A 14,123-nucleotide genomic window follows, 5' to 3' on the forward strand; every position below is an offset into this window, starting at 1 on the left:
TACCAGTGGAAAGATCTATCCACGCCAAGTTTGCTGATTGCCATCTAAATAGCTTAAATGGCAAGCTAACCCAGGAAGGATTGTCGGTCATAATATATGCATGGGTCCATATGAACCAAAAACGACCAAAGCGGATGTCAGTGGTTTTTAAAAGGGTCAATGGTACTTGCCAGCTCCAGTTGCTTATTCTTGACAAGTTCAACTTCAGTCTTACTTAATGTATTATGATGCAAACCGTTTCCTGTGACTCGGGCTTTGACGTGTTGTCTTTGTGTTTCCTGTACAAAGTTTACAGGTATAGCAAACAAAGGAGTTTCTAACCAATCAGAACGCGAGTAGACATCAATTATTATCATTATCATTGATTGTCATAATTATGTTCAAATGTCAAATACTGCCTGGAAAGGCGGTCTTGGGGTTTCCATCTGCCAAAAAATAAAATAGTCAAAAAAACGCCCTCTCTCAAAGTACTTAAATAATAGTATGAACGAAGTGATAGTTCTTATATTATATTATTCAATTAATTAGAGTTAAGAAACGGCTAAAGAGCGCGTTATTTTGAAAACAATTTGAAAAGATTAAGTATTTTTTAACTTTACTAATCCTCGTAAAACCGTGAACTCACTTATTTTTAAGACTCCTTTAAACTCAATTGTAAAATGCATTCTAATTTATGTTCTAACCGCTTAATTCTCTAAAAAACAATGTTGGTCTGATTGCGAACGCATTTGCTCTAAATTACAAAAGTATTCGGCTACTTTGGTCAGGATTGGACCAAAGTCTGAGACACATAATTTTGCAAATAATTATGTTGTTCAAAATACTGAGGCAGCCTGCGATCGTACTAGGCCTTTTTAATTAGTTTCTCTATTTGCGGTTATGGAGATATGCGGACTCGGGTCTAAGTCAATGTAGCCTTTGCTTTAAAACTTTATCACTAAACTCGTAGAGAAGATTGCATACATTATGTTTCTATTTACCGTTTGCTAAACACATCTAAAGGAAGAGCTTTATAAACTAAAACCTCTACAAGAATCTGTATTCCAGCTAACACAGATACCAGTGACATTATAATCGCCATAGAATGATCCAGATACCAGAGGTCCGTATGGGCAAAAACGTATGTACAGTCACTTATAAGGAGTCCAAACATGAGAGCAGCAGACAATCCTGAGTCAATTGAACTCCCCAGCATTGCTGAACTGCGCAGTTTTTTAGCTATCCAAAACTGCAGTGCTGACAGCAAGAAATACAGCGTACAACCAGTTGACAAAATGGCGGCTAGGCAAAAGGATTTTTTTGGATGGAGCCTTGCGATAATTCTTTTAAGCGACAAACCAGTTGTCAACATTCCGCACAATATAAACGACGCGGCAAAGGTTAAACAGGTTATTCTTTCTCTCATCTGTCCCAAACTGCCATTTTCGGTGCCGTGAAGTCTCCAGAGTAAAACAAGAGAACACAAAAGAGCGTTTGCAGCATCGAAGGCCAATGCAAGAGCTGAAGAGCTGTCGTACTCTCCAGAAGACACGAAGGAAGCGATTGCGAAGCTAAAAGAAAGCAAAATGCAAATCACTGTCACCCACACAGCGGCCTTCGTCCATCTCTTTCGAGTTCCTTCAGGTAGATTCCTCTTAGTCCGATCTTTTGATATCTTTTCGTCCATTACTGATACGCAAGGAGTGTTGCCCTCCTTTTCTTTCTTTAGTTCATTCTCGTCCAAAGAGAATTCCGCTACGAATGTAAAGTTACGCCTGCCACCTTTAGGCGTTAATTCACTTTGCAGAAGATAATTCAAACTCTCTTTTAAATCCATAAAATGATCTTCGTTGTCTAAAATCTCTTTTAGACTTCCATTTCGTCGCCAGGGGGGCGGATTCATTGTAGATTCTGTTTTGGTCACAGCATAAGCACTGATAAGTACATCGCCAAACTCTCTTTATCGAAGCGTGTCTTCAGTTCATTAACTGTTTTAAACATTATTTTCAGTTAAATATTCATTTTGGTTACATGTTTGTTATTCAAAATTTTAGGCTCGAGTGATTTCAGCCCAAGCAAATATAAGAGAGTCCGATTAGTGAACAAAGGAATTAGGGAGTGCAAAGCTGAGGAAGGCGCTAAAACTATTAACAACGATTGGAACTTCAGTGCTTGATCAATTAGGTATAAAAAAAAGTCAACGGAACTTTAAAAACATCTATAAAAACCATTTTTAAATTCAACACTATGGCCTTGAAGGGTTTCACTTCATTGCTTGATATTGCATGAAGACAAAGGTTCTGTTCTAAAAATTAATATTTTGAATTCAAAAGATCATGACTATATTGATACGCCCACATGAATTAATAAGCTTAAAAACCAGCCAAAAATGTCGAAAAATATATTCTTTGCTTACTCGTTTCTACTTTTACAGTTTACAATTTTTTTAAATCTTTCTTCTCTATCTCGTTACCTAGTCCTTAACAATATTTCGTTTTTTATTTCATTTATCTCTGAACTGTAACGTTCCTTAGTTAGCCTTAAATTCTTTTTTTGCACGCAATGTCCGACCTAGTCTTGATAGCTGCAGGCGGTGTTATATCTTCTTCTTATCAATAAAGTTTTGTTGTTGTTGTTTTTGTTGTTGTACGTGCATTCTAAGTCGAGAAACACACACTTTAGTGGGTAATCTGTACACATTTTTATGCCATTTAAGGGAGGCAGGGAGCTACCTCTCTCCGTTTTTTCTTTGTCGGGAGGAGGGTGCGGCTACATGTGGTTAGTCTCGCAAAATAGTTTCTATAGAGTCAGTAACACTGATTAATGTGCGTGGAAAGAAAAGCTGGCATTCTTTTGCCCTCAAAGATCAAGGTCTACTGACAACTACTTAATCTTTAATACAACAAATCAAATACGTTATAAATAAAGGTAAAGACGCACACGGGCCAAAGGCCCAAGTTATATTACGCAGTAAATCACTTTCTTTTGTCTGCGCGCAACAGAATACTAATTAAAAGTCAATTTAGATACTTCATGATTACTTTTTAACAACTTAAATTCATATTGTAAATAAATTTTTTACTTAATTTTCATTGCGATAGAAACAAGCTTTTTGTAGTTAGGGCATTAGCATTAAAGTCATTTAAAGTAAATTTACCCCTTCACTCCTAAATACTTCTCAATTAACTTGGTTTCGTACCTCAACCTTAAAAGAATACGTTCCTGCTTTTCAAGATATGTAACAAAGTCCCTTGCATTTTCTAATTTAGAACGTTCATAGAGTGTGAGCTTATTAATTGAATGCCCAAACATTTCGCTAGTCTACAACCCTGCGTTCAAGAAATAGTTTTGGGTGTTACGATTTAACGTTTTGAGATAGTTTGTAAAACTTTCTTCTTCTTTCAACGTCACAAAACCAACAAAAACGATGGAGGAAATCACATGACTAAACATTTGTTATTGTTAGAAGAACTGGATGACCGAGATGAAGAAGGTGAAACCGAATGATTGCGTGACGCGCCAGAGTACGCGTGTGAAGTAGTTGTTGACGCCATTGGAGGAGACTGATATTGGCTTGAGGCACTGGTATATGGGCTCATTCCTGCTATGGGTGAATGATAATAATTTGCAGATGAAGAATTATACGTTGTGCTGGATGTGGAAGTGTAACCGCCTATACCACTGGTTACACCTGAATAAGGCGCTTGAACGCGCGAACGCACACTCGAGCTTGTGGTCGACTGATAACTGGTGGATGGGCTGCCAGCGTTGTAATGCGCTCTAGCTGCTAATCCCATTGCTGCCGGTGAGCGTCGAGGTGTGGAGTACTCGATTATGTATTCCGGGTAGAACTGATCAGTATCGAAAACGACGAAAATGGTTGGAAATGACCTGTCATCAACACAGGAATCGTACAGATCACTTGCGGGGTTCGAGGGCTCCTTTGACGGTGGCCTTCGATAACTAGACTGGCCCTTTGTGTAAGACCCAACGAGGACCTTGGCCACGAACATGAACTTAGACCCTTTGGTATCTTCCTTAGCGTAACTATCGCTGTACGAGGAGTTTAATGCAAAATAGCTTCCTTCACCGTAAACAGTTGCGTTTTTCCCATGAAGACGCCAGTCAAAGTTCTGTTTACAGATAGCTTCTACAATTTCAGGGTTAGTTCCATGAAACAATTGCCTCTCGTTAACAAACCGTCCCTTGGTAGAGCCAATCCTCGCTGCTGCCATGTTTTCCTTTTTCCTGAATAAAATACAGTTAATAATCAAAGTCAACTTTTATTTTTGGCCTTGAAATCCTATTATTCGCTTTAATATTGAATCATGCTTATAATATAAATGATAATAAATGACTGTAGAAGAGGATTAACACCTGAAGATCGCGCGCGCATCTGGGTTTTTCAATAACGAAAATACACGCACCGATGTCATAAATTTCAACCTAATTTGTGGCTATCTCCTCCTCAAATCCAATCCCTCGGCCCCTCAAGTGTCCTTGAGAAGGGAAAGAGAGGCTGGGATGGAAAGGAGCTTACTGTAAGAAACGAGTGGAAGTAAGAAAGAGCCTAGAGCAACCCGAGTTAACAAGACCAGAAGCATATAACCCCGAAGCGTCTAACTTCTCCTTATCTGTTTAGAACCATGCTGGGGGTTTTTAGTCGACGCAACCGTCCAATCAGAAGCATAGAAGATTATTTTGCCCAAATATGGAATCAGAGAATTTAAGGTTAAAATTTTGAGCTTGCAACGCTTATTATACATGTATGTCTACGACCGAAAGAAATCGTTTCGTGGGATAAAAGATAAAGTAATTATGCTGATATAAAATGCAACCCTGGGAAAACATGAAGAGCCACAAAGTTATAAGCAAGCGGTATGGCTTGAAAACATCGACCAGTCACGAAGTAAGACAAGAATGCGCACATTTCTCCACCACATCGCAAAGCCTCTCGCCGAAATCAGCAAAATATATCTGCAACCTGTTTGACCGACAAAGATCATCCTCAGGCTACTAGCTGCAAACCTACCTACCACAACAAAGCAGGTATCTGCAACTTCTGGTCTCATTCAGCAAAAGCGGCATGGCGACTACAAAAAATAAATGATATGGCAAGCTTTGCAGAACAGAAGAAGCGTTGTACAAGGCGCCGATGAAGTCGGACGGAATCTTTTCTTTCTGAGTGTAAATTTTTGATTTTTGAAAGAATTTTTTCAAAGAAAAGTTTTAACCTGCGAAATTTACCTTCGAGGACTTCGACCTTAATTGTTTCCTTCACGGCGGAGCGCTTCGATCCTTTTCTGAACTGCGACCAACTTAACAACCTTTTCAAAGAATTTTCAGGTAAACTTACATTTTACACATTATGCTCAAGGAAAGTACGTTATGGAAAGGAAATTTATGTATTTATAAATGTTTCATAGACGTTTTATATATTTTTGATAGAGTTTTCAAGAAAAATTGGGAAATGCGACAGATAATTTTAGTGCTAATTTTTGCCATTTGCTCAACCGATTGTATTTGTGGCAACGGATCCACGATCCAGTCAGTGTTAACTTATGGGTTTTCGAGTAAAAATTTTTTCAAGAAACAATTTGCCTGTTCATTGCTTTCTGTTTTGTTCATTCATAAAATTAGTTGAAAACATGATCGCCGGCATCTAAGTCAGTTACTAACTTGCGTTTCATTCTTCTTATTACACGCATCACTTCTACAATTGTTACTTTCGAGTACAGCATCTAGTGAATTTTATTTGAAAATAGGTGTTACTAGTTATTTTAGATAGATAGTAAGTGATTTTTTAAAGGTTATTTGCGCTAATCGTCACGCAAAACAGTTTTTGAAGTAACAACTTTAAGAAATCGCGTCTCTTACGGTACGTGTCATTGGTAGTCCACTTTGTCATGTTAGGAGGAACTAACTCAGTTCTGGTCATTTATTCCGATTTTCGTCAAATATTACCTCGTAAAACAGTAAATGCTTTTTGCACCGCATTATTTACATCGCGATACAAGTTTTCCTATAGAGCACTCGAGCGACAACCCCGCTTATCAGTAATTCCATATTAGGAAGTACATTCTGATTGGTTCCCTACAGAAACCCCAGCATTGCGACAAAGTTATACGCTCCGGGGTTATATGCTTCTGATAACACTATGAACGGTGCAGTTAAAGTATATGAGGGTAATTATGTACCATAAATAATCTAGTAAGCCCGTGCCTTTTAAATAAGCCCAACCCCCTCCCCCATCTCTCATCAGTACACTTTGTATTGAAGACTGTATTGAAAAACACTATTTATCACAAATGACCAGCCCATACTAGAAAAAAGTGCCTCGCAAACCCTCGCGAAATTCGGTGGGGCACTCAGTTAAAGCCCTCGTGATCCTTATGTTTTGATATCGTCTTTTGTCATGTTTTGGGGACAATTAGAGTGTCTTCACACCTCTAAGGTTGTAATAAGCGACGCAAACGTTCATTGGTGACGTAACATTTAACACCTTAGTATACGTTAAATGCATTTGTTCAGTAGTACCTTTGGTACTTTTCCCACATGAAAGGGTTTTGCACTCGTTCAATGCCAACAATTAACACACTCCGTTCGATGGACTTTTTGAAGAGTTTTTCCACTTCTTTAAATTCGTCAGAAAATCGTGATAACGGAACACGTTGATATTGCCTCTTAGGTGGCATGGAAGACCAGTGACTTGGCATATTGGTGGCTCGTGCATTTCTCCCTTGCTGAATGCTCACTGCATTCTGAGACCTAAAAAAGAAGATGGTAACGCAGTGACACATCGTTATCCAGGTTTATCTCCTAAGAATGCTCCATATAGCATAATTCAGTGAATTTATAGTAAGTAACTGAGCAACTGAGAATTATGACCCGACGTTTCACTTGAATGCTAACATCATAAGGTTTCCTTAACAGAACCACCAGGTTAGCCCAAAGGGGCTATTGGCTCCATAATTGACCCAAACGGTAAAATCACATTGAAGTCATTTTAACGACACACACTTCGCCTATAAGTGACCAGCTTCCAACAGATTAAACAACACATCAAGAGGGAGACGGGAGCATTGCGTGACTCCGGCCCGAGCGGCTACGCAGGAGGCTAAGGCCCATCTGACGTGACATATTTTTGTGACTGATCATAAATAAGCGACCACACCCGTGGTTATATTTTACATAAATTAGTGCCTTGCTGGGTACCTACAGTAGTTTTTATCCTTATAAACAGAGCTTTACTAAAACACTTCTTTTGGCCACCCTAAGAAGGTGTGAGATTTTATGCTCATTACTTCGACAGAAAGAAATTGGCCCATCATATCGGTCGGAAGGGATAAAGTTCGTGCCATTAATTAATTCTACATCACAGAATACCTTTTAAGTTGGGAAATGTCATCCTTGGACACAAATTTTCTAGGTCTTCTTCTTACTTTTTTTGTCGTGCCGTACTTGACGTTTGTCTGGCTCATGTCAGTTGATGGGTTAAAACTTAAAATGTAATCCTGGTCTGCAATCCGAAACTTGAAATCGTTTTTCTTGTTCAAGAAGGCTTTTTCTAAGGATTCTTGAAGATCTTTGCCCTATTAATAACAAGGTAAGTTGTGGAGACAAGGAACCATACACTGCTCTATATAGAATTTTACTCGCGCTCCATATATTGCTTGGAATAATTGTCGGGTTGGCCTAATATACAAGTCACATATCCAGCAAGTCCAACTCTTAATCGGGGGTTCTGCCCGATTACTCTGAGACGACAGCCATATACGATGTTATAGTAAAGATTTCACACCCATGGAAAACTCTGACAACATACTTTTCATCCTATCGGGCATGTGACCATATAAATGAAACCTCTCACAGGTGTTTTCATTCGCTTTTATGACTAAGTCAATCATATTTAAGATTTCGATTACCTCAGGCTTTCCACGATAAAACTCTTTGAAATCTCTTACTGGTTTGGAGAAATCATTTGCCTCTCAGTTTCAGTACAGTAAGTACGCAATAACTTCCGTAGACGTACAAAAGGTTTCTCCCTTTTTTGTCTGCCGTGCGACAAGAGATTTCCCGACTTTCTTCATTCCCCCAAACGAACTGAATTGTTTACAGATCCCCTAGAGCAGCTTTCCATATCCCATAATGCTTAAATCACCTTGAGGGGCTCACCAGAACCTTTAAACAGAATCAACCCCTCACCCCTTGCACCGCTTTCCTTGAAGGACTGTAAGGCTACTTACAACTGAGTTATCATGATTTCTCCCACTATTTACTCACAGTGTGGTCTTGGTCATACATCCTCCAGAGTCCATTTTCGTCCTGCCAGTACCATATCCACTCTGTAGCTAGAGGGTTACTTGAGTTTACGTCAGACTCCGTAGATAGGCGTCGTAGTTGCGTGAACCTCTCAAAATCTTTCTGTGTAATCAGCAGCTTATTATCGAGCAAAATATCGACATCATACATCTCGTCAAGGAATAAAAATCCATTGCTAAAATATGAATATTAAAATGATAATTATGTCAAGCTATAGACCTTATTCAAAATGGCGGCTTACTAATTTTGTTTTATATTTATGATGATTAGCCTTTCTGAACTCGTTTGAAAGTTAAAATTCTTTTGTATTTTTCACATGCTAACAAAGCCAGAATGGCTAATTATCATACATATACAATAATATATTACTGTCAAACTCATTGCGAGATACGTATTTCTAGTATATTACTGTCAAACTCCGAAAACCGTGGAAAGTTGATTGTGTACTGGCCAATTACAGTAAAGTTCAGGAATACGCAAGCAAACCTCAAAACCACAAACTAATTACCGTTGTTGTTTGCATGTTATTTATCTCGCGCCTTATTGGCTAATTCCTCGTAACACAATAACATTTCATAAATATTTCTGGTGTTCACGGTTTTGTGAGTTTCACAGTAATAGGCCGCCGTTATGAATGAGGTCTATAATTCATGTTTAAAAAGATGCATCATAAGATAAAATCCCAATGTTCTGCTTCATTCGCCTTTAGCCCTTGTATTTGGCCATACTCCGTAATCTTTTCTCATACATTAGATTTGGGCTGAAGTATGTCTACTTACTTCGCATTATTATTATAACTGTAAATGAGAGAAAATCCATTAATTTCACAAGATACTCAGTGTACAATTACTATAACATACCTTTCAAATGATATTTGCATGCCTGTAGCAGAACATTCCTCAAGTGTCACGTCACAATACAGTTTTTCTAGCTTCTCGTTGTCTTTCTCATTAAAACTCTTCCATTCACCTGCATCCGCGCTATATTGCCAATGGTAAGGCAAAAAGCAGTGATGGCCTGTACACTTAGAACCATTCTTACAATTGCTAAGAATAAACGCTGGGCAAATGGGTGCATCTGGCTCGTTTACGAGAATATGTCCTGTCAGAATGCCTTGAGTGAAAAAGAGAGAGAAATGACGGCTCGTTCAGTAATAACTAAAATTTGTCCCACTGACTATTGAGGCATTATCATGCAGTATTTATATATATGATAACAACTTTTTATTTACATTGATACTCATTCATTTCTATTTTGTTACATTTTGTCAGACTGGTTTTCCGTCTTATAACGTTCACGATCAAAACGGTCACGGAAAATCTAACTTTTCTAAACCTTCGGCCAGGGTAGAAATTTCTTAACACCCGTCTTAGCTCTCCGTCTTTAATTGGCAGCTTCCCTCTTTTAAACACTTTCATTGTGTCATATAAAGCTAACTTTTCCCTTTTCCCTAAAATCATGATGTTCAATCTTACTGTCTGACAATGTAATTTAATAAGTAAGGCTTATTGTACCCCGGGTTTCTCGATCGAAAACCGCAGCATTAAGCTACCTTTATGTGGACCTTGAAGACTACTACGTTTTTAGCGTCCTACGTAGGAAGCGACTCTTTTTCATAACCACGGAAAATGCGTATTAAAACGAAAATTCAGTATACCTAAATAGAGATGTCATAGGGACGACAAAATTTTACATTACGTACCTGAAGTTTTTTCTTTTGAACATGCGGATTTCTCGCGCTGATCACAAACAAGAATAATTTTCTTTACCAGGTCTGATTTATGGTGTCCCAGCTGAAAACGTTCAAGAATTGCTTGGGTGTGTTCAGTGTTCATGGCTTCTTCATGAAGTAAGTCACAGCCATATCCCCTTCTAAAACACTTTTTCAAATGTTCTCTACACATGTGTATTTTAGAACACGACTCAGCAAGATCACATAAACCATTGTTGTACTCTACACAGATTTGGGGAGTAGATGAAAGAACGAGCTTCCTAAGTTGCTCATCTGTTAACTTGTCAAGCTTAATCTTCGACAATAGAGCTCTTTCTCTCTCGTCTTGGAAGTGATGATTCCGCGGGCATGTTGCTCCGTTGCTACAGGAATCGGTTATGTACTCTCTACAGACGTGTAAGTAGGAACAGTTACCTCTAGTGCACTCCCCATTATGAGAGTTGTTGTAACTTAGACATAAACGTGCTTTTGTAGAGAAAGCGTCCACTTGGGTTATCTTTCTGTGATCGTCTTCTGTAATGAGAAAACTCCCTTTCTTGTTTCGAAACCAAGCTTCTACATCCTTAAATTCAGACGGGAACAAATCTGTTCGTTTGGAAATCACGGAAAGAGAAGCAGAACAATCGTATTCGTTGCAAAGGTATTCGAAGACTTTAACCTCAGCCGGCTGAGCAGGGGCACTTGCAGTCACGCCCACTTTCGATGACATGTGCTGAACTCCCTTGCTCCCTTTAGTGGTCACGCCCTTTGCAGTAATATTGCCCTTGGGGTCTTTCAAACCACTGGAAATGTTCTCCTGGCATACCAAAAGCGTGCGAAGCACTGAACTGAAGTTGCCTCCAATGACTCTCATGCCATATTTCTGAAGTACATCAGTGGTGTGAGCTTCGGCAAACGCGCTTTCGTGTCGAAGACCACAGTCTTCCTCATCGTCGCACCTCTTCTTGATAAAATCTTTGCAAATGTGTACTTGGGCGCAAGACAAACCGTTGGTGCAACGTCCATTGTTATAATCCAGACATACTTGAGGCGTAGAAAGCTGAAACACGTTGCGGAGTTGTTCTTCTGTCAAACCATCCAACTTGTGTTTGGAAATTAACTTTCTATCTTGATCGTACTGAAAACAGTGATTTCTTTGGCATTCAATACCACGCCTGCAGAAGCCAGCGATGTACTCCCTACACACGTGGAAGTACTGACAATCCTTCTGAGAACACTTTTCCTTGAAACAAAACCTTGCCTTTCGACAGAAGGCACTAACCTCGTAAATGATTCCTTCCTTTTCTCTGATTAAAAAGCTTTCTTTTGATCTTGCTCTAAACCACTTGGCAATGTCCCCACAACCGTTGGGAAACAAATCTTGTCGTTTTGAAATGACATCAAAGGACACCGTGCCATTGTATTCTTTCACAATGCAATCGAAAACAGCCTTTTTGGAGGGTGAAAATTTACGCGAGTCTTGAACAGAGCTGCAAGAACTGGAAACAGACAGCTTTCGTTGACGCCCAGATTCCACCTCTTGTGAGGTTGGTAGCCTGTGCGAATCAGTGCAACTGAAAGTAGACTCAACAACGAAATCGCGGCTTGTCAACCAGGCCTCCACAAACCGCTCTTTATTGGCACTTTCCGAGGCTCTGTTGGATTCATGTTGGCGTTGACTGTCTTTTGTGTCACGTGACACATCCAAACTTTTCGGTTGTTGTGTACTCAACGCCTTCATACAGGCTGCATTTTTTCCCACCTCTTGAGTCTTTGCCTTGGTTTGTTGCTCTTTAGTCACAGAATTTCTGCTTTTCTTCTTTTGCGATCGGTCAATATTTGGATCCTTTCTTGAACTGTCAATCAAAGATCCTTGCTCCCATTTCATCGAATCATTTCCATCCAATTCGTTTTTCATCATGTTTATAGGATTCTGTTTTAAACCAACAACTTTCATGGCATCAACCGAATTTTTCTTATCATATTTACATCCAACGGCTGTGGTGTTTCTATTTGCAGGCTTGTTTTCATCAAAGGAGGTATCAGAATCGTCTCCAGTTTGAATATTTGAAAACTCAAGCATACTCTCAGAAGGTGATACTGCATTACTCGTTAAATTGTTAATACGATCGGTTTGCTTACAGATTGGTGCTCCCGACTTGTTTGTCTTCTCTTGCAAAAGATTTGACGGGCAATTCTTCTTCTCAAATTCAGCTCGATCTTGAAAACTGCATGCAGCATCGGATTCTTTAATATTATCGTAAGAGCTTTGTTTCGTATTGAACGGAGATGTTGTAGTTTCGAGTCTGGATGGTGCAGACACTTCCGGCGATTGTTTTTTAGTACCTTGTATGACTCCCATCGCTTCCTTAGAGGAATTTTCACCGGCGTTGCAAACACTGGGTAAAAAATCATGAGCTTTGTGAAGAACACGCTGTTCCTTCGGAACCAAGATATTGCACCGAACAAAATCTGTTGACATCGACTGATGAGGCACCAGATCATACTGTTTGAGAATCTTCATGTTGTGAGAATCCGTGAGGTTGTGTGACAAAGCGGAACAAGAACACGCTGAACTTCGGACAGCTTGAGAACAAAGATGAAGGTATAAGCATGAATCCGACGTACATATACCTCTTGTATACAGCTCACAAACCTGTGGCAGGCTCCACGCAACAATATGTTTTAAAGTCCCGTTCTGATATTTAGCCAGCCCCAATTCTTTTGTTTTCTCGTTGTTTTCTGGGTCAAAAAAGTTGTGCGAGCGGTTGCATTTGCCATCGCAATTTTCTTCGATGAATCCTTTACAAATATGCCAGAACTTACACTTCCCCTGAGCTCTTCGACAAGAACCTTTGTCGTGATATTGTCGACATATTTTTCTTCTTAAATCAATTCGCACACCTGCTATCTCGCCATTGAAATCTTTCAGGACCACTAAACGCTTATCAGCTTGACTCAACAGCCAGGTTTTCGGTTCAAACTCTGATTTCCTACTTCCCAAGGGCGAGGACTGCTTTAAAAGAACAGATAATTGTACAAAACCGCCGCTACCGCAGATATAATTGAACATTTTCTCTGCCAAAACATCATCCGCCATCTTGTCTGTCACGAAGATTTCCTAGAAAGTGAAAAATGTCTGAATATTATTCCGAGAAAAAATAGCCCTGTCTCCCGAGGGGATTATATGGCGAAAGAAACTTGTAGGAGACTGTTATGAACTACGAAACCTTCAGCCTGTACCTTCAACAGGGTATTATACGCTCTGTTTGCCTCCTATCCATACATTCGTAGAATATGCATGGCGTGTCTTTGCATGTAAAGTTTGTTTTGTCTGCATTCACAAACCACGTGGCTCAGTGCTGACGTCAACATCAGCTGATCTAGCCTCCCCGCAGACGTCCTTTGGGGTTCGTTTGTCACGCATTCATTTCTCGTTTTTTTGGTCGGCTGTGTAGACTGTTGACCTTCAAAAAAACTGCAACAAAACATGTCATCATGATCTCTGAGAAATGCAATTTTAAGGTAAAAGGGGGGAAAATATCAGTCTAATATCTCAGTGAACTCAGCTAAAAAGAAAACCTAAATCAGTGATATTTGCATTTGCTTTGAAGTTCTCGGTCTGTTTAATTTATAAAAGGATGCAAGATTACTAGTACGAGCAGTCTCTCCTTTTTCTTGGTCCGTCGAGCAAAACGCGCGTGACACGCAAATGACCACACGCGTGACTTTACGAGGAAAAGGGGAGACTGCTAGCAGTATACCATCTGGCTTACTTCGGCTAAATGCAATGTAGTAAAAAACCTACGTGTAGGAAGTAACAATTTTTTTAAAACTCTCACTGAAGAAAAAAAGACTCTTGTATTTTGGGGTAGTTATTGGCAACTTAGGCTCAGTAGTTTGTTAATTAGGTAGTTAATTTCAATGAAGGAGATATAGTTGTAGACCAAAAAAATAAAATAAATTTGGTTTTGGTCCTAAAATATACAGTACTTACTCACAGTCGTTTTCTAAGGAAACTGATTACAGAATAATGCATATTTATACTGAGTGTTTTTTTTTCATAAAAAGATTAGTATATGAAAAAATTACTACTATAAAATATGATACA

The 14,123-nt window shown here is 39.2% G+C and overlaps 2 protein-coding genes across 2 annotated transcripts; both read right to left on the minus strand.

Moving 5' to 3' along the window:
• Window positions 1-4: 4 nt before the first annotated feature.
• LOC140936421 (transmembrane protein 163a-like) lies at window positions 5-2,027 on the minus strand. The gene has a single exon (XM_073385887.1). The coding sequence runs from the start codon at window positions 1,880-1,882 to the stop codon at window positions 977-979; it is 906 nt and encodes a 301-aa protein (XP_073241988.1). The 5' UTR covers window positions 1,883-2,027; the 3' UTR covers window positions 5-976.
• A 581-nt stretch (window positions 2,028-2,608) lies between these two features.
• On the minus strand, window positions 2,609-13,177 carry LOC140936415 (uncharacterized). Its single transcript, XM_073385882.1, has 6 exons — window positions 10,004-13,177; window positions 9,162-9,414; window positions 8,263-8,476; window positions 7,366-7,571; window positions 6,517-6,747; window positions 2,609-4,227 (listed from the first exon to the last, which is right to left on the minus strand). Exons 1-6 carry the CDS (start codon window positions 13,110-13,112, stop codon window positions 3,417-3,419), a joined length of 4,824 nt encoding a protein of 1,607 aa, XP_073241983.1. The 5' UTR covers window positions 13,113-13,177; the 3' UTR covers window positions 2,609-3,416.
• Between the last annotated feature and the right edge of the window lie 946 nt (window positions 13,178-14,123).

This window comes from Porites lutea, chromosome 5, assembly GCF_958299795.1.
Source record: "Porites lutea chromosome 5, jaPorLute2.1, whole genome shotgun sequence".
NCBI classification, from domain to species: Eukaryota; Metazoa; Cnidaria; class Anthozoa; order Scleractinia; family Poritidae; genus Porites; species Porites lutea.